Here is a 22,749-nt window from a genome sequence, read left to right on the forward strand (position 1 = left end):
TTAATTATGAACTTCTGTAATGTCGACTAGTCGAGAATTGAATCTTTCATCAAAAGGCATCATACCAACTCCTTCAAACGGATGTAATTAATCCGATCTTCGAACAGTGCTGAACCTGAATTCCAGTTCCTGCTGAAGATAAAGGACTATTACCTTTCGAGGTGTTACCAGCTCTATACAGAGGCAAATTTGGTATTTTTTTTTTCCACTGTCTTACAGCAAAAACAGGTGAGAAGAAATATCTCAGATCATTTATCAAAGTCCAAAGACCACTCGAGGATAAGGATTAATGAATGTAAATTCGTAGTGTAGTAATTGTCAATTGTGTAAATTGGGTAAAATTTTATTATTTATGGGGATGGCTCATCAAGAAATCGTTCACATTGGATTTGGAGTCTACTATGTTGTGTTCATCCGGGAAGCAGACCAGTGGAACAGTGTTCTACAGGCGGGCAGTTCTTGGGAAGAAGCTGTGTTCATGGAATCTGTGTTTAGATTTAGGCACAGATAGAGAGTGGAGGAAACTGTATATAGTGGTTATAGCTAGTCGAATGTTTTGTGTAAATGTGGCGAGGGGGAATCATGGATTGGAGTTCAGTCGAGTACTTACCATGAAAATGACGAAAGAGCTGAGATAGGCTCGCAACGTCTCTTCTGTGAGAAAGATATTGGAGAGAACAGAAAAGGGCATCACCAACTAGGTTTCAAAGCCAGTTTTGATCTCTGTCAAGTCTGAATAGACCTTGCCGAGCAGCTCCTGCCCAGATGTAGTAGCAGTACTGCATTTTAGGACGTACCTGATTATTATACAGATAGAAGATTGCATCGGCAGTAAGATACCTACTGGAGCAGTAGAGTGATCCAACTATTTTTCGATTGATCTTGCCAACAGATTTGTATTTAAGTGTTCCATTTCAGATCAGGAGTGAAGGTCAGTCCCAGAAACTTGTCAAGATTTTCAGATTAGTCTCTCTCGGGAAGCCATGCGAATGAGAAACCGCCAATGATTTAGGAAATGTGTAATCTAAGATGAATGTTGCGTTGATGTCTGTCCGTGCACGTCACGCAAGCTTAAGTTTAAGAAGTAAATAAATATTAAGATAACATTAGTCTCTCTCCAGACAAATAAAACCATTTAAAAAAAACTCCTTTCTTACATCTTCTTTTGTTGAATACGTTATGCAAAAGAATTAAGCTTTTTTTCTATAAAAACTACTAGTGATTATGAAACGAGTTTCATTCGCCTTCATTTAACAGACGAGACGATCGATCGTCACACATGAAAATCAGTGACAATAAAAGATCCACGCATAAAATAAAAACCGCACGTACGAGGTGCATTAAATAAGTTTCTGACCTTTTTTCTACAGGTGTTTAAAATTATCGTAGACTTTTGAAAATTCAGTATGTCATTGCTAGAGAACAGAAAAGGGCATCACCAACTAGGTTTCAAAGCCGGTTTTGATCTCTGTCAAGTCTGAATAGACCTTGCCGAGCAGCTCCTGCCCAGATGTAGTAGCAGTACTGCATTTTAGGACGTACCTGATTATTATACAGATAGAATATTACATCGGCAGTAAGATACCTACTGGAGCAGTAGAGTGATCCAACTATTTTTCGATTGATCTTGCCAACAGATTTGTATTTAAGTGTTCCATTTCAGATCAGGAGTGAAGGTCAGTCCCAGAAACTTGTCAAGATTTTCAGATTAGTCTCTCTCGGGAAGCCATGCGAATGAGAAACCGCCAATAATTTAGGAAATGTGTAATCTAAGATGAATGTTGCGTTGATGTCTGTCCGTGCACGTCACGCAAGCTTAAGTTTAAGAAGTAAATAAATATTAAGATAACATTGGTCTCTCTCCAGACAAATAAAACCATTTAAAAAAAAACTCCTTTCTTACATCTTCTTTTGTTGAATACGCTATGCAAAAGAATTAAGCTTTTTTTCTATAAAAACTACTAGTGATTATGAAACGAGTTTCATTCGCCTTCATTTAACAGACGAGACGATCGATCGTCACACATGAAAATCAGTGACAATAAAAGATCCACGCATAAAATAAAAACCGCACTACGAGGTGCATTAAATAAGTTTCAGACCTTTTTTCTACAGGTGTTTAAAATTATCGTAGACTTTTGAAAATTCAGTATGTCATTGCTATACATCTTATGAGATGACTGACCAATTTTTATGATTTCAGGTTTAAATGAACAGCTATATCAGGAATTGGAAAACATCCTACCTACTGGACGAGAGGACACTTTAGAGGGACGATATACAATAAAGCTCTGTTTTAAACTTGGAAAACATACCACAGAAACGTATGGAATGCTTCAGGCTGCTTTTGGATCATCTTGCATAAATCGGGCATCAGTTTTCAAGTGGCATAAGAGATTCAAGGGGGACAAGGAGTTTACGAGGGATGATTAGAGGTGTGGGAGGGGTAAGAAAATAAGTAATGAGTAAGAAATGAGTCATAACACCAGAATTGATTGGCCAAATAAAGAATTTCATGGATGAGGACCGTCGTGTGTCTATAGATACAATAAGTGCACAGTTTGATTTCAGTGTGGGAACTGTACACACAATTATTGGCGAGGAACTAAAGATGCGAAAGATTTGCACAAATGCACCAGTTCACAACTCCATCCTTGTCACAGACTATTTGACCAAGATGGGAATCAAGAAAGTTCCTCATCCTCCTTATAGTCCAGACCTTGTAACTTTTGGTTATTCTCAAAGATCAAGGAAACCCTTAGAGGCTGTCGTTATGAGATAATTGAGGAGATGAAAGGGGCTGTGACAAGGGTTATTGACTCGCTCACACATGAAGACTTCCGTATGACCTTCCAGAAGTTGTTGGAATGGTATAACAAGTGCATTGCAACCGGGGGAGATTACTTTGAGGAGGAATAGAGTTTAATGTGTGTACTATCAATAAAAGCGCCACTACGAGAAAAATCTTGAAACTTATTGAAGGCATCTCGTATACATATATATATATATATATATATATATATTAGTGGTAGGATGATTCCGATACAATTACCGATTCCGTACTAAATTTCCGATTCCCATACAATTACCGATTCCGATTCTTTATAAATCTCTAAATATTTAAATATGGAATCGTTACTTTCCCCGATCACCATAAAAACACAAGCTAAATGTGCAGATATTCTTCTGAACGAAAAAAAAAACACACTTGTATGAATCATCTATCGATTTTAGTTTTACAAGTAGTTTAAAATCAATAAATATTTATTATTTTATGATTATTACCAGTAAAGGTAGATTTTGCTTTAAACATATTCAAATAGAAAGACAATTAAACGAATCGTTTTGGCATTGGAAAATATGCACAAATTTTTCCGATTCCGATTAATTGTCCAAATACTGATATATATATATATATATATATATATATATATATATATATATATATATATATATATATATATATACTAGCAAAAGTACCCGTCGTTGACTGAGTTCAAAAACAGCCTACAGAAAATGGACTCTGATTTATGAAAGTATGATAGGTTATGAAAAGGAAGAGTTGTAAAGAGATAGCTTCGAATTTGAGGGATATCAAAACCAAAGCAAAATATGATGAAAGTAAAAATAAAATAGATAAACCCCATAATTTATTACACCATACCTGTTCACACTGAAACACAATATTCTGTGGATCTATATTAAAAAACATTGTTAAACTTTGTGGCATATTTCCATTCTATGGAGGTCAGGCGCGAACGAACATCCCATAATTTTATTATACCATATTTCTTCAAGCTGAAACATAATTATTAAAGTATACTTACGCAGATAGATATTAAAAGTCTTTATTAAAGTTTGTGCCTATTTCCATTCTATGGAGGCCATGCGCGACCGCAGACCCAACAATTTTATTATACCCTCCCTATTTAAGTTAAAACATACTTATCAAAGTATTATTATGTACATCTATATCAAAAACACTTGTAAACGTTTTTTTTTTTATTTTTTTTTTTTTATTTCCATACTTTGTGGACCAGGCGCGTACGCCGACCCCACAATTTTAATGAATCATCATTATGCCAGATCAAACATACCAATTCCTGTGTCTCGATACATCTTCTATCATTATATGTGATCAATTTTCTATAGTAGTCAACCATATAGGAGCCTATTTTTGACCAGACACACACACAGACGTTCAGCTTTATATATATATATATATATATATATATATATATATATATATATATATATATATATATATATATATATATATATACGCACTGATGAATGCTCCCTATCTTGGTTGAGCATATTGGGAAGTGATATACAAATTACCATTAGCGTATGAAGCGATCCTCTTTGTGTAAACAAATTGAGCTTAGGTATTTGGACAATGTCCAAATATTGTTAATTCACTGCCCGCATAGCAGCAGCCGAATAGCGCAACGGTTAAAAGCTCTGCCTGTCATTTGAGCGGTCGGGTTTTGATCTTGAGGTAGTTGCTTGTTTAATCGCACTGATGAGCTGTGAAACAGCGAAACAGTACTGTATGTGGATGACTATTTATATATACACTGGCATCTCGGTCGTTTTGAATTACGCTAACGTAGAATCTTTGTAGCATAGTGCAGATGCGCGCATGTGAATGAATGCGAAGTGAGGTCACCGGTAAAGATGAGCAGACTATAATTAAAGAGAAAGAGATCGGTCGCGAAAGAGATGTGAATCACATTTTGTGAAGCGTGAATGACGTTCAAGAAGACGTGACGTCACAGCGGTAACAAGCGAACGATAAAATTAATGTTATCGTACCAAAACGAAAAGCGAATTGGAGTTATTTCCTATTCTTTGTCTTGATCTACTTTTGCGACTGAAAGTGCACACAACGTGTGTTTGTTGCATATTGACTGGTTTCTGATTTTAATTTCTCAGAACTTTGCTTTAATGTTCATCTCGCAGAAAAAGGTGCAAAAAAATGTTTATTCGCGGTCCGGTTTGGGATGAACGGCGACAAGTATATGGTAAAAGTTAAGTTGATGTTTGCATCTTGAGTTTGATGTATTTCTTAAGTAGTTTATCTTTTTCTGGATTTTGACTAACACTATTGGCACTGTTTATCATTCTACAGAAAGATATGAATTTCGACCTTGTTTTGTCCTTTGTTATATAAGATACGAGATTATTCTTTACATCTATTTGCAGAAGTTTGTAAAATGCTTTCGTTATTCTATTTTGTTATTCTTTTACTATTCTGATTTGGTTTTGATTGCGATCCTTATTACACCATCAATGTGTTCAAGAATCCCACCCACTCTTCATTTGGAAAATTTCTTGTGATACCCTCAATCTAATTGGCAAACTCATGCATTGACCAATAACCACCTTTGAAATCAAGCTTAAATAATAATCTGCAGATTTTGGTAGATTTATAATGTGGAGCTTTGAATAGTGAATGCAGGTATCTTGGATTTAATGATATTCTTAGACCCCTGCACTTTGGTGTAGGTAGGTTACAATTGAAAAGCAATCATTTCTCTCACGTTTCTGATGGTTCTTGACTAAGCTATCAAGCTCCCGTTTTATATTGTTTGTTAATACATTTGGATTTTTGTGGATGGTTGCATATTCTCACTGATAGTGAGGCAGATTGCTGAAACAATCTTTCACTTGGTGATACAAGCACCAAAATTGAAATTTGTCACGGTTGCGTCTGCAGCCATCTTGAAAACTGGCAGCCATCTTGAATTTTCTGATGGCCCACGTTCTTTTCTTAAAATGTATTTTCTGAAAGTCATTTGTGCCAATGCTGGTGCTTGTATCACTAAGTCAAACATTCTTATGGAATATTGAGATAACCCGTCCTACTAGATAGAGGCTTTCGCCTGCTCTGGCATAGAGCCAATTTTATTAAAACGGTCTAAGTATAAGTTATTTTCTTTTATTTAATTGTATTTCCAAATGTGTTTGTTACTCATTTTCATTCCTTAAATTTAGTTGCCCTAGCGAGTGGGGTTCCTTATAAATCCACAATGTAGCCGTCTGAATTGTTTTACTCAGAAGTTCAGAAGTTATGATGATACCATTGGATTATGACGCCAGGCAATGCCAGGTTATCGTATACAGATTGCTGATCGGAATGACGTAGGCCAAGTGAAGCAAAGTCCGTTCGATTCTATATATAAATAAAGAAACCATCCCACATTTTGACCTGTTACGTCAATGGCCAAACAACGAGGCAATAATAATTCGGTTAATATAAAAGTTTGTTTGTTTATTTTGATTTTAAAAGGAATCATCCTCCTATAGTTATGATTGCTACCAATTTTTACAGCGTGATCTTCATTTTTTTCAGACTCATGCAAAAGTTGATACTGCGCGCCGCTTGTGACCTTGGAATACCAGCTGCCGTTAATTATGCCAATGACATGTTCAAAAAATGGATGAATGAGGGGCACAGGTGCGTTTAAACAAGTTTCATCTTTAAGATTCACATTTTTTTTTTTTTTTTTTTGTAGATAAAGATTCATGATTTCTATTGTTTGGATCATTCGAATTACTGTTCTCATCCTAAAAATTATTCTACAAACGTTTCGCCGATGTAACCTCCGATCTTCTTCAGGTGCTTCTTGTCGAACTCTGTGATCTTTATGTCGCTTGGGAATCCATACAGTATTTCGAACATGAAGCTTTTATTTTTCTTCCAACAAAATTAACATTCGATTCTTCTACGCTAGTCTTTTACTGAATTTTTGCAACATGTTCTGAAGAGCAACATAAATGCAATTACCTTCACTTCCTTTCAGAAAATACTTTGGCCGGGTCGGAATTATTTTCACATGAACATCATTATAACACAGTATGTATGTATAATGGTCTTCGTCAATACTGAATACCTTGGAACAAAAAAACATAATACGTGAATACCGCTTGTACTTAAACAAACAAAGTTATAGAATTAATCGCTTTGGTATTATTCTATATTAGGACCCTATGCTAATGCACCTAAGAAGAAAAATGAGATTATACTTTGTTGACAATTATATGTAAACATTTTTTGGACAATTATATGCAAACATTCTTTAGAGTTTAATTTATTTTTAGATTTTAAAGTGGGGATCAGTTTTGTTTTTGAAAGACGTCTTACTATTTTATGATTTTAGTTAATTCTTAGTAATTTTCATCTGAGGGGGGGGCGTATCTGGACTTATGGTTAGTGATAAGGTTAAGTTTTTTAGAACAGTTCTTAGAAATCGTTGAATTTTGACATGTACATTCGCATTAATAAATATTAAAAAGAAAAAATGCACTATCATATGAATGATCTAATATATAAAGTAAAATCAGCCTCTTTCTTGATGTTTGTCATCGATAGTTTTCTTCCTACAAAATAAACATTTGATTCTGCTTTGTCCGTCGTTTACTGAATCGTTGCACGTTGCAGCATGTTCTTAAGAGCAATAGAAATGCAATTTGCTGGAATTACTTTCAGAAAATACTTCTACCAAATCGGAATTACTTTCACACGAATATCATTTAAACACAGTATATATATATATATATATATATATATATATATATATATATATATATATATATATATATATATATATATATAATTTTTTTTTACTATAATAATTAAATACCTACAGACACTAGTGTTTCATCCTTTCGGGAATCTTTAGTGCAGGATGTCACGATTAATACCAGTCGAACGATTTGAACCCCGCAACACGAGATATCTCTGGCTCGATTAGCGGAGACCTAATCCATTCGGCTACCATTAACCGCGTGAAATAACGCTGAATTTAAACATCTTAATTTTAAATGTTCATTTACGTCAGTCAGTGATCTAATCGTTATACGATAATCTATGCATAAGAGCTAAATTAACCGATTTTAATTCAACTGAAAGTGCTCAACGATAAGAAACGAATTTCTTAAAGGGGCCGTCATAATTAAATGAAAGATGAATAAATGAAAGAGGAATAAAAGTTATATATAACTTTATTATATCGTCAGAACAATAAGGAAACGTAGTGGGGAAAATAAAAAGGAAAATTTAGTAAACCTCTTTACGACATGACATTTCGAAGCTAAATGCTTTTCATCAGAAGAGAAGAGGAAATGGGATAGGCATGTTGATTGATGTTTGGAAAAGAGTCTTATTATTCCTATTTCATCGTGATGCAGGTTATCTCCTGATCTGGCAACAATCATTTTTTCCGTTGGCGTACGAGAAGGCGACATAAAAGAATGGGAATACGTATGGAACCAAACCAAACACACGCAGGTGGCGTCTGAAAAGGAAATGCTGCTAGAAGCGTTAGCACAGACACAAGTGCCGTGGCTTTTGTGGAGGTAAGTGAATCGAGTGGCTCTATGAAAAATAAAATGTTTCTGTTTTGAGCACAATTGAACCATGATACTTGACTTTTGCATTTTAAACTTTAATTCAAGCCATTGTATATAAAAATAACTTTATAAAATCAAATGTAGGTTTTCTACAGTGTAATGCAGACTACAATGTATTATGGACTAAGTCACTGAGGGGAAGCACGTGAAGCTTCCTCCCGGTGCACCACGATGGGTCCCTAACTAGAGCAAGCAATCAATCGATTTGATTGAAAAATCGTCGATTTCATCGATTTCAATGACTAAATATATGGGAGTGTGAAACATTTGTTGATCATCATTCAATCCCGAGCAATGTCAGGTCTACCTGCTTATATATATAAACTTAAAAGTTGAAGAACTACGAAGACGGGAGTGGTAAAATTAACACGGGTGACTTTTTGTACTCCAAAATTTATTTTTCCACAGTTACCACTATCCTAAATACGTTTGCCATGAATGCAATGACGAACCTGTGCTTCTGACGCACGTCCATGACATCATATTTAGTTCGCTGTACCTTATCACAGCAAATTTCCATACAAAATTTCAGTCAGATCGGATCAGTAGTTTCCGAGAAAAGGTGGAAAAGACAGATAGATAGACATGGAGACAGACAGACAAAGAAAAATATAGATGATGTCTCATATACGAACCTCAGAAGATCATTCGTTTTTTTTTTTTTATTTAGCCAGTCTTTGTTGTTCGTAACATTGATTTTAAGGTTTGAATATGTTAATATTGGATTTGAAAACAATTATGTTATAATCAGCTGGAAAGCAACCCCGTGGTATTGTGTTCCACAAATGGTTAGTTCTTGGAAAAACTTTGCTCATGGAAATATCGTTTTGATTTAGGTATACATGGGAAAAAGGAAAATTATATACAGTGATTGTAGCTAACTAGATGTTAGTTGTGAATATTTCACAGAGGGAACTATGGCTTGGAGATTAGTCGAGCAAATGCTGTTGTATACCCTTACCGTCGCGGGTGCATAACATCATACGTCCGTGCTTCTTCGTTGTCATCCAGGTTTTATCTTTTATGTTTGAGCTGTTGTTTACTGTTCCTCGCTTGTTGATCGAGAAGCACACAGACGCGAGCTTGGATTTGCAACAGCACGAATTCTCGCGGTTGGAGATTTTGAAATTCACTTCATTCCTGAAATGTCCAATCAGAAACCAGCTCTCAGCCACGTGACCGAGTTTACAAAACGTTAAACCGGCAACAAACTTTCTTTCGCTTTCTTTCCAGATCTTGTACGGATAACAACTTTACGTGGAAGGACCTGTCGCCCCCAACTTCTCTCTTTGAACACAAGAACTTACCTAGCATACGGCGTCCGGTTTTGACTATGGCTTGAAAGCAACAAGTCAACATGGCTATCTCCACATGCAGTACGCACATGTACTCTCTTTTTACCACAGGAATCTCTAATATTTTGCCCCCGTTCATACATAGACGCATGCTCCTACTACTAACTTCTAGTAGACAAATAATATATCACTAGCCTGGGTGCCCGGTGTTGGCCGGGTGTTTGGAGGTGTGTGTTGAGCAAAATAAAATAAAAAATGGTAGTAGGTAAACAGGCTTGAACACGTGACGTGAAGGCCGAAAAGAAAGCGAAAAAAAAACTGACGTCTTACTCCTACTCCATGACACGACCGGAAGTGCGGAAAGTTAAAAGTAGGCAAACGTCAATCCAACTGATACAATGACTTGCAAAAAACGGCTCGCAAAAAGAAAATTGCCCCGTTGAGGGTGAAGGAATTAATGTTGTGCGCTAATTTTTCGATATTTGTTGTCCGAGTCTTCGAGCTTCAAAATTATATCGATCTCGTGAAAATCAGTTGTCTCTGTCGAAAGTTTTAGACATACATACATGCATACATACATACATTAAAACAGACAGGTGAGATTTATATTATACACTAGTCTGGGTGCCGGGCGTTGCCCGGCGTTGCCCGAGCGTTTAGAGGTGTGTGTTGAGCAAAAAAAAAAGTGGTAGTAGGCAAGCAGGCTCAAACCCATACCGTCAAAGAGGGAAAGGACGTGAAAAAAAAGAAGTGACGTCTTTGCCGTTGCGTCCATTGCCAAACTGGAAGTGGCGAAAGTTTAAATTAAGGCTAGTCAATCGAAAAGACTTTCGAAAATATCGGCGAAAAAAAGCGATCTCTCTTTGTAGAAAATGGCCCAGTTGAAGGTGAAAGTAATCAATGTTTTTAGCCACTTTTTCGATATTTGTCGTCCAAAGTGTCGTGCTTGAAAACAATACCAATCTCGTAAAAATCCGTCGCCTCTGTCGAAAGTTTTAGAAATACATACATACATACATACATGCATACATACATACATACATTTAAACAGACAGGTGAGATTTATATTATAGATGACTACGCACTACTACCACATACACGAACATACCCAAACAATATTCTCTTTCAATGGACCTTTTTTTTTACATAGGCGTCACCACATACCAAGGCCGATAGGCCACTCAAGGATAAGGGTTAAAGAGTGTACAGTAGTCAAAAGGACAATATAGTAATCGATAGTAATGGAAGTTCGGTAAATTTGTTAACTTAAGTGGAACGGCTCATCAGAAACTTGTTCACGTTGGACTTAAAGACAACCATATTATAGACAGCTGGAAAGCAGGAAAACGGAAGACAATTCCACAGGCGTGCAGTTCTAAGAAAGAAGCTTTGATCATGGAATCTATGTTTAAGTTTAGGCACAGATAAAGAGTGGGGAAAATTATTGATAATGTTTTCAGCTAGTTGAGTGTTTCTTGTGAAAGTTTGGCGAGGGGAGACCATAGATTGAAGCTCAGTCGAACACTTTCCATGAAAATAACGATACAGCAGAGACAAACTCGCAACATCTCTTCTGTGAGATAGAGGTTGCAGCGAAGAGAAAAGGACATCTCCCACCAGGCCACGAAGTCTATTTTGCACCCTATCAAGGCAGGACAAGTCCTTTCTAGCAGCTCCTGCCCATATGTGACAACAGTATTCCATCCTTGGACGTATCTGGCTCTTATATAGATAGAGAATTGCATAAGCAGTGAGATATCTACTGGATCGATAGAAGGATCCGACCATTTTTCCAGCGGCCTTGGCAACAGATTTGATGTACGTATTCCATTTAAGATCAGGAGTAAAGGTCAAGCCCAGAAGCCTGTCAAAACTTGAGGCCTCCCTAAGACGAGAGCCATTCATTTTAATTGATGGCAGATGGGGATCAGAACGTTGATGATGTAAAGATAGGAGCTTGGTTTTAGATGCATTAAAAGTAACCAGACACTCCTTTCCCCATTGTACAACGTGATCAAGATCAGAGGAGAGAGAATCGGGGAGAACTTGGTCGTTTACTGTCTTAGATGTGCTACCATAGATGGTAGTGTCATCAGCAAAAATGTCTACGAATGATGTAAGGATGTGATTTGGAAGATCATCAATGTAGATCAGGAAAAGAGTTGGGCCCAGGATGGACCCCTGAGGGACTCCAGCATTTATACTGTGAGCTTCTGATGTTTGCCCATCAACTACTACTCTTATGAACCTATCAGAGAGAAATGATTTAATAATTGAGAAGACATTTCCAGCTATACCATAGCTGGAGATCTTGTGAAGTAAACCTTTATGCCATACCCTATCAAAGGCCTTTGATACGTCAAGAGCAATTGCCCTAGAAAGGTTGCATCTGTCGAGAGATTCGCTAATACTATGAGATATAACTGTAAGCACATCTACTGTAGATCTAGCAGAACGGAAACCATATTGTGTGTCACTAAGAAGGTTATAAATGTATAATCATCAACTTCAACTGTATAATCATCAACTTCTCTACACATAAACTCTTTCCACGACTAACCCTTTTTCTATACAACCCGTTTCTTTAACTTACTAAAGAAGATAACCGATAAAGTTGTTTTTAAATGTTGAGACTTCGTTTCTACGTTTTGGCGACGCCCGGCGTGATGGCGAAAATGCCAACGTTCGTCGACACTTGTACTAAAGATTTAAAGAAATTATTTAACAGAATAAGACAGACAGAAATCGGTGCTTGTTAAGCTAGAGTCGACAGATCGATTTTTAAAGATGTGGCTTTAATAAAAAAAAAAAACAACAGTACTTACTTACTTGTCATGTCGAAAATAGTAATATATCCAAAAAATTGCGAAAATTCATCGAGTAGAACAACTGTTATTGTGTGTTTAGTAAAAAAAAAAAAGAAAAAAAAGAAAAGAAAAGTTCATCGCTGTGGTCTTAAAAAACGTCTGCCATTAAAGTGTCGAAAAGGGGGATAAGTACGTCCCCCGTATTCGCAATATTCAAGATGTTTACATCTAGGGAAAATGCAGTTTTCCGTAAAAATTACTTTTAACTATGATAATTTTCTACTCAATGAATTTTCGTAATTCTGTTTTATATTACTATTTTTGACATGACAAGTAAGTACTGTTGTTTTTGCTTAAACGACATATTTAAAAAAAAAAAACATCCGTCGACTCTATCTTAACAAGCACTCAGAAATCAAATACACGTGTACGGAAGAGAGACAGACAGACAGAGACAGACAGACAAATTTAAAAGGAATGAATTTGAAGGAGAGATAGAATTTACATATACTGAGAGGCCGACATTTGATAATCTACGCCCATTGTCTCCTACCCCCCCCCCCTCGGACTGGCCGGGACGGTCATGCCTTGCGTCCGTTTTCGTCGTGTCGACAGGCTAAGTGATGCGCATTCTTTACTTCCGCTTTTAGATTCCTTCTCCTTTTAGGACACTCTCCCTTCACTTCTAAAGGAATTTTTTATTCTTTGGCCCCTCAAAATTAATAGAGATTAGATCATTCCTGTAATGACCTGGTCCAATTTTTTTTTTTTTTTTTTTTTTTTTTGCGGTGTAATGCTGGTTCTGTGTAGTTCTAAGAGGTCCACCCTCGCAGGCATTGTCTTCTCTCTTTGAGAAGGGGTTAGTTTATGTTGCGAGTTTGTCTCTGATGTATCGTTATTTTCATGGAAAGTGTTCGACTGAGCTTCAATCTATGGTCCCCCCCTCGCAAAACTTTCACAAGAAACACTCGTCTAGCTGTAAACACTATCAATAATTTCCCCCACTCTTTATCTGTGCCTAAACCTAAACGTAGATTCCATGAACAAAGCTTTTTTCTTAGAACTGCACGCCTGTGGAATTGTCTTCCGTTTTCCTGCTTTCCGGCTGACTACAAGTCTAACGTAAATAAGTTCTTGATGAGCCGTTCCATATAAGTTATCAAATTTAACAAATTTTCATTACTAATGATTACTATATTGTCTAATTTCTACTGTACACTCTTTAACCCTTATCCTTGAGTGGCCTCTTGGCCTTGATAATGAGTTGATACCTATGAAAAAAAAAAGAAAAAGTCCAATGTGAACAAGTTCTAATTGAATCGTCCCCCTAAGTAATCCAAGTTTCAAAATTCCCACTGTTTACTATGCTATAATCACAATGACTAATGTATACCTATTAACCCTTATCCTCGAGTGGCCTCTGGGCCTTGATAAGTGGTGACACCCATGTAAAAAAAAAATCGCTTGAGGCGCCCTTACCGGGGAATGTCGACGGGACTACTTAAGCACATTTGTAGGTCAGAGTGCCACTCCTTGGGGACGCTGATTTCTCCATCCTGCTTCCCGACCTCGGTCTCACAGTTCTTGCAGTGGGAGCGAACTAAATACCTTCTTCGCTTCTATATTCGCCATCTAAAACTTGCCATGAAATTAACTGCACCAAAGTGTACCAATGTCGTCTATGGCACCCTATATTTAGAAGATTCTGGTCAATATTATTATTTCATTTCTGATTGCTGTAGGGTGCTAACCTCACATTAAAAATGATCTCTGTGTGAAAAGATAGCCTCTCGCAATGGGCAAATAAATGTATTCGGCTTTTTTATTTTCTTAGGTACGCCAACTGGATTTTTGACAATCGGAAAATACGTGCACAAGATGTGCAACTTGTTGCCAAACATCTTACGAAAAGTAGTTTGGGGCGAATAATGGCGACTCAGTTACTTGTAAACAAATGGGAACAAATTCTTCAGATGTAAGTAAAAATTGTTTTCATTTTTGGTTGTCTTCTTCGCGATAATTCTTTGAAAGTTGACCAAAGTGATAATAATAATAATAATAATAATAATAATAATAATAATAATAATAATAATAATAATAATAATAATAAATGATAATATTTAGTGATAATAATAAGTGATAATAAGTGATGATAATAATTGATAATAAGTGATAAAAATAAGTTATGAAAATAAATAATAATAAGTGATAATAATAAAGAATACGTTATAACAATAAATAATAAGTTATAATAATAAGTGATAATAAGTAATAAAAAGTGATAATAAAAAATAATACGTTATAATAAAAATAATAATAAGTAATAATAAGTGATAATAATAAATAATACGTTATAATAATAAATAATAATAAGTAATAATAAATGATAATAAGTGATAATAAGTAATAATAAGTAATAAAAAGTGATAATACAAAATAATACGTTATAATAATAAATAATAATGATAAATAATAAGTGATAATAAGTGATAATAATAAACAATACGTTATAATAGTAAATAATAATAATAATAAGTAATAATAAAAAGTGATAATAATAAACAATAGGTACCTCCAACGCGCGCCACAGTTTTAACCCCCCCCCCCTGTATGTAACACGATGTAACTGTAATTAGTTTATTATTATCATCCTAACTTTTTTTCTATTTAAAAGAAGCTTCAAATAAACTGCTAATTTTTTTTTTTAATTTTTTACAGCTTGCAAAAATAATGAAAATGTGAGACAAAAATCGTATTTACATTAAAAAATAGCTATATTTATATATATATATATATATATATATATATATATATATATATATATATATATATATATATATAAAAAATCCCATTATTTTTTTTACTTACCTAAAAATTGTAAATAAAATTCGACATAAAATCATTAATATTATGTTTAAAAAAATAAAATTAACAATTTTTCTTGATTTTTTTTTCTCGGTAGCATAATTATTTGAAGTACAACAAAAAAAACGAATTCTAAAAAATAATTATTTTTAAAAAACTTTAAATGATATTAAATTCAAATATTACGCGATATGAAGTTTAAACCGATTTTTTATATAACAGGTTTCCAATATTAAAAACATATATTCATATTCATATAATATATGATTCTTGAGATAATAAAAACTGCAAAAGAAAAATCGGCCAAAAAAAATTCGTTTCGATTTGATTATTTAAATTGACAGATGTTGAAATCAAAATTTGCGCTTTTTTTTCAAAAATATACGAAAGCCTGTAAGGACAAACATTTGTAGATACATGTATCAACAGAACAGGTTAAAATTAATTTTATCGTCTGTCTAGTTCGTTATTAAAAATGTATTTGCTTTACAAAAGGTAAGTCTTATATTATTTTTTATACATTTTTATTGTTCATATTTTTTTATTGTATATTTTATTTATTCAGAAATTTCTGATAAATTTATCGTTTAATGTATAAATTTTGAATTCTTTGCGAGCTTGTTTCTTATATCTTCAAATAATTAACACGGACTAGTTGTTTTTCATAATATATGAGAAATTACTTTTTTGTGAACTTATGCACTCATTTTACCGTTCTAAAATAATAACGATAGTAAAATAACGTTATTTGGAAATAAATTTTATAGTGCTAATGCTCTTCCATAGAAATTACAATAAACACACGAACTGATGACGTCGTGTTTTTTGTTTAGTTTGATGACGTAGTACACAACATTTTGGAGGTACCTAATAAACAATACGTTATAATAATAAATAATAATAAGTGATAATAATAAGTGATAATAATTAGTAACAAAAATAAGTGATAATAATAAGGTATACTAATAAGTACAAATATGTGATAATAATAAGTGATATTAATAATTATTAACGTGATAATAATAAGTGATAATACCTAAATAATCTTATGCTTTGTTTCAAATTGATAAATAAAATAAAAAAGGTTTGTTTTGTCTTCTTTACCTTTTTTATTGTGGTCCGAAAGTTAATTACTCGTATTAATATACGGTAGATTGAAACCCTAACCAAAAACGATGGTGCAGAAGTCTTGTTCTCTAACTAAAAAAAAAAAAATGGTGGTCCGAAAGTTTTATTACTGTAACCAAAAACGGTGATCCGAAACCCTTGTTACCTCTGACCAAAAACAGTGGTCCGAATGTTTTATTACCCCCACTCACCCAATAGTGCTAAAAGTTTGTTTTACCGAAACAGTAACAACAAACAATCACCAAAGCACAACTTTGTAAAATATCTTACAAGTCATGGCGCCGCATAATAATTGTGCTATGAAAATGACAGTAAATGAATAAAGTAAATCCATTAAATGTTATTTTATATTATTGTGTAAACATTCGTGCATACGAACGGCAGACGTTGCAGATAAAAATACTGGACTAAAGAAAAAGGTTAAGGAGACGCAGAGAATTGGAAATAGCTCTGGTTGGAATCCAGATACTCACATACACACAAAAAAGTGCCTCTTTGAACGGAGGGTCATGCTGGGACTAATCTATGTGAAAAAATAATGTTGAAAAATTATGTATATATATAAACCCCTTTGAGTGGACACTGTCTAGCTTCCAGAAAATATAAACCGAAAGCACATACAGCGCCTAGAATTCCCAAATGGTCACCGATCTGCCAGATCTGGTACTAACAAGACTGAACGTTGCTTAACTTCGGTAATCTGACGGGAACCGGTGTGTCAACGTGATTATGCCGTATATATATATATATATATATATATATACATATATATATATATATATATATATATATATATATATATTACATTGGTGCAAAAATAATGTCGTTTTTGACGTTCAACTTCATGTCAAAAAACGACATTATTTTTGCACCAACCTAATATATGCGCGCATGTGTGTGTGTGTGTGTGCGCGCGCGCGCACGTGTCTGTGTTTCTTACTTTTGTCAATCATTAAGTGTGTCTATAGCTGTCTTTGATATAACAGATGTGTGTATACCGAGTGTAGAAATATTTATTGTCCTACTTGTATATAAAATGTTCATTGTGTGTGCGGTCGCTTCTTCACAAATGCACGTGGTTAACAAACGTGACACATAAACTTTTAAAGGCAGTTTTTCTTACAGCCAAACGATAACAATATGTCTGCTTATATCAGACCAGAGAATCACAAACCTTGTTATTTGTCCAAACACCCAAAAAAGAACACCATAGCAACGAGCTTTATTTTATATGGGTTTTATTCGTCTTATGGATTCCATTGTCGGGGTTTGGCACGCTGAGTCTCTTTCTACATGTTCACTCTTTACCCTGTCCGTTTCCATGATGTCATACACACGTCTGTTCATAAATGCGTTTCTCGCCAACTCAAGAGTTTGATCTCTGCTAACTATTACGTCAGCAAAGCAGACTAAATAACGTGCCGTTCACGTAAGCAAAAATCTTCCTTAAATTCTTAAATCGAATTTATTTAATTTCTGCTTAAGTTAGGCTGTAAATACACATTGTTCAAAATCTAATGGTTTTATTTTTCTAATAATAATAATAATCGACCAGGTTACTCGGCGTTGTCCGGTCAATATTTGACACTATTCAGTGTTCTTATTTGGCTTTATATTTCTTGAAGTGAATAAATCGAATCCATGACATATGTTTTATATTGCAGTATTACTTATTCCTCTATTGTTGCCACCTATTAGCAGGAGTAACGTAACTTTCTGGGCCACATTGTAAACCATATGTTTTCATTGTTTATTTTCAATGTACATCTGCCATAGTTTCATCAGAAATATTATTTGTCTTTTTAGGTTTTCTCTGGACGTATTCCTTATCTCGGATATCATAAAACATCTCACAAGATATATAAATAACCCGTACAACTTGGATCAGGTATGATTGCAAGCAATAAACATATTTTACCTATCTATACGCGCGCACACATACACACACATACATACACATACATACACACACACATACATACACACATGCATGCACACATACATACACACGCATATACAAACATACATACAAATACATATACACATATATACACACGCATACATACGCACACATACATACACATACATGCACACATACATACACACATACATACACACATACACACCTATACGTACACACATACATTCATAGACATACATAGACAGACTACAAACATACCTACATACATACATTTATATGAACACATATACACATGTACACAGATACTTCTTCTTCTTGCTCGTCCGTCGAAGTCGACGATGACCAAGGTATCAATCAGTTCGGCGTCAGGGGTTTGTGGGTCCTGAGATGGCTGATGAGGCCAATCCATGCTCGGCAGACTCTTCCACACTCTGGACACGTGAAGGCGGTATCGGCAGGCTGTGAACCGGCAGCTCTCTCCTTCCTCCTCTTGCGCTTCTGCTGGTCGTGTGTCATGCGTTGATTCTCTGCTCTGTCGGCTCCTAGGCTGATGACGCAACGCCAGGCCGAACGTTTAGCAGCGCGACTCTCCCAAGACTGGGGGCTGATGTCAAAGTCTTTTAGGGACGTTCTCAGACAGTCTTTATATCGTTTCTTTTGGCCCCCTGCATTCCGTTTTCCCTGGCTGAGTTCCCCATAGAAAAGTTGTTTGGGGATTCGGCTGTCGTGCATGTGATAGACATGGCCTGCCCACCGGAGCTGGGTTTTGCGGATTATGGTGGTGATGGTATGGAGCCCCGCGCGCTTCAAGACTTCTGTGTCAGGAATTCTGTCTTGCCAGCGGATGTTGAGAAGATTACGGAGGCATCTGAGGTGGAAGCCATTCAACTGTTTTTCATGTCTTTTATATGGCGTCCAAGTTTCACATGCGTAGAGTAGGGTTGTCAGTGTAATGCCTCTCCTCTTCCACACATTGTCTCTAAGTCTTCCAAATGCACTGCTCGCTGTGGAGATCCTATGGTTAACCTCAATGTCAATGTTGGCGGTGCGGGAGAGGGTGCTGCCAAGGTAGGTGAATTGCTCCACAGCATAGATCTTCTGCCCTTTGACAGTGATGCCGGGTTCATGGTATGCATCTCCTGGGGCGGGTTGGTACATAACTTCTGTCTTCTTTGTACTGATGGTGAGACCAAAGTTGTCACAACTGGTGGAAAATCCGTCCATTTGACGTTGCATCTCTATCTCATTTGGGGCATTAAGGGCACAGTCATCGGCAAAGAGAAGGTCTCTGATGATGGTTTCCCTCACTTTCGTGACTGCCTGCATTCGCCTGATGTTAAACAATTCCCCGTCACATCTGTACTTGATTGCAATGCCAGAGTGACTGTCTTTGAAAGCGTCCTGGAGCATGGCAGAGAAAACCATGCTGAAGAGCGTCGGGGCTAAGACACAGCCTTGCTTAACCCCGTTGGTCACAGGGAAGGGCTCTGAGGGGTCGCCGTCATCCAGGACACGAGCGGTCATGCCCTCATGGAACTGCCTGACAATGGCGATGAACCTGTCTGGACAACCAAATTTTTTCATGATCCGCCAGAGGCCATTTCGGCAAACAGTGTCGAAGGCCTTGGTCAGGTCGACGAACGTGGTGTAGAGGCCCCGATGCTGCTCGACACACTTCTCCTGCAGTTGGTGTGCAGCAAAGATCATATCAGTCGTCCTGCGGCCCGCTCGAAAGCCACACTGGCTCTCGGGAAGACGACCATCTTCAAGGTGCACCAGCAGGCGGTTGAGAAGGACGCGGGCCAGGATTTTCCCGGCGATGGAAAGAAGGGATATCCCGCGGTGGTTGTCACATGACTGACGATTTCCCTTGCGTTTGTAAATGTGAACGATAGTAGCATCACGAAAATCTTGGGGTAATTCTTCACTCTCCCACATGGATTGGAAGAGTTCTGTCAGTCTTAAAAGCAGTGTAGGTCCACCAGCTTCGTATACTTCTGCTGGAATTGAGTCGGGGCCGGGGGCCTTCCCAGAGGAAAGTTGCTTGATGGCTTTGCTTACTTCCTCTGATGAGGGTGGGATGTCGAGCTCCTCGTTGATAGGCTCCTGGCGTAGTCGGTCGATGGCTTCATCGTTGATGGAAGATGGTCGGTTTAGCACACTGTTAAAGTGCTCCGCCCATCTATCAAGGATCTGCTTTTTGTCATTCAAGACAGTTGTTCCATCGGAGCTAAGCAGGGGGGAGGAGCTAGAGGACTGGGGACCGTAGACAGCCCTCAGCGCATCGTAAAACTTCCTCATATACTGGCTATCAGCATGCTCCTGGATCTCACATGCTTTGGCGCTGAGCCAGATACACATACATACACACATACATACACACATACATATATACACAGACGTACAAACACACCTACATACACTTACATACACAGATATATACATGTACACAGATACATATACATACACACATACATACATATACACAGACATACGTACACATGAATACACACAAATACATACACACATACATACACATATACGTACATGCACACATACATACATATAAGCATACATAAATACTTACATATACGCACATGCATACACAAATACATGCACACACATACGTATACACATACATGCACACACACATACGTATACACATACATGCATACATACATACACCCATACATCTGGTAATAGCAAGACTGAACGTTGCATACACACCTATACGTACACACATACATTCATACACATACATACACAGACGTACAAACATACCTACATACATACACTTATATACACACATATACACATATACACAGATACACATACATATACGCATACATATATACACACATACATACACACATACATACAGAGATATACAAACATACCTACATACACTTACATACACACATATATACATGTACATAAATACACATACATACACACATGCATATACACATACATTCGTACACATGAATACACACATGCATACATATACACATACATACGTACACATGAATACACACAAATACATACACACATACATACACATATGCATACATGCACACATACATACATACATACATACATATAAGCATACATAAATACATACATATACGCACATGCATACACAAATACATGTGCACACACACACATACGTATACACATACATGCACACACATATACATAGATACAGTGGTTGGACAAAATAATGTAAAATAATTGGAAGCAGTGGTTTTTAGATGACAGCCCTTCTATGAAATCCAGTCATTATTCAGCAATTTTGGGGGGGTTACCACTTATCAAGGCCCGGAGGCCACTCAAGGATAAGGGTTATTGCGTGTACAGTAATCAATGAGATAGTATTGTAGTAGTCATTAGTATTGGAGATTTGACAGAGTGTCTTACTTAAGGGGGCGGTTTGTTAGGAATTTGTTTATGTTGGATTTGAAGACATCCAAGTTGTAGTCAGGTGGGAAACAGGTGAACGGAAGAGAGTTCCACAATCGTGCAATTCTGAGAAAAAAGCTCTGCTCATGGAATCTACGTTTGGATTTAGGCACAGATAAAGAGTGGGGAAATTATTGACAGTAGTTTCAGCCAGACGGGTGTTTCTCCTGAAAGATTGGCGAGGGGGACGAGAGATTGGAGCTCAGACGAGCACTTGCCATGGAAATAACGATAAAACAAAGACAGGCTCGCAACGTCTCTTCTGTGGGAGAGAGGCTGCAGGGAAGAGAAAAGGGCATCCCCCACCAAACCTCGAAGTCTATTTTGTACTCTGTCAAGGCAGGATAGTCTGTTTTTAGCAGCTCCTGCCCAGATATGGCAGCAGTATTCCATCCTTGGACGTATTTTTTTATCAATTAGTTTTGCTTGCTTTTCGTAGCGGTGATGAGTTGACTTAGTTTTATCAACACAAACAGGAACAATTTGCCGCTGGAATCTCAATGAGTTGGCGCCAAGGCTGTTTCAAATTACAAGAATTTTCGTACAAAAATCAAAATAACGAAGACAAAGGTTCTTGTCGATAATTCCCCCTATATTAAAAACCGAAAATAAAGAAAAATTATCTATGATGGACATACCCGTAGCAGAAACGAAAACATCATACTCCAAAAGTCATATAAATTGATCAAGTAGTTTTATTATATAAAGAAAATCATTTTTAAGCGATTAATGGGAATTCGTAGACATTATAACTGTTGCGGAGACGCCCACTAATTAGCATACGTGGGTGAACAAGATATTGATAAAGGTATCAAGTCAGCAAGACTGGAGAGCTGTGTTCGAACGCCGGATAGGC

The 22,749-nt window shown here is 36.4% G+C and overlaps 1 protein-coding gene across 1 annotated transcript in view; it reads left to right on the plus strand.

Moving 5' to 3' along the window:
- Positions 1-22,749, plus strand: part of LOC145280010 (aminopeptidase N-like) — a 294,860-nt gene that overhangs the window by 259,669 nt on the left and 12,442 nt on the right. Inside the window, exons 17-20 of the mRNA XM_080131640.1 lie at positions 6,359-6,463; positions 8,197-8,364; positions 14,355-14,495; positions 18,320-18,401. Of these exons, the coding sequence (XP_079987766.1) occupies positions 6,359-6,463; positions 8,197-8,364; positions 14,355-14,495; positions 18,320-18,401 (496 nt within the window). The remainder of the gene's footprint in view (positions 1-6,358; positions 6,464-8,196; positions 8,365-14,354; positions 14,496-18,319; positions 18,402-22,749) is intronic.

This window comes from Euprymna scolopes, chromosome 7 (assembly GCF_053919585.1).
Source record: "Euprymna scolopes isolate OS-2025 chromosome 7, ASM5391958v1, whole genome shotgun sequence".
Lineage (NCBI taxonomy): Eukaryota > Metazoa > Mollusca > Cephalopoda > Sepiida > Sepiolidae > Euprymna > Euprymna scolopes.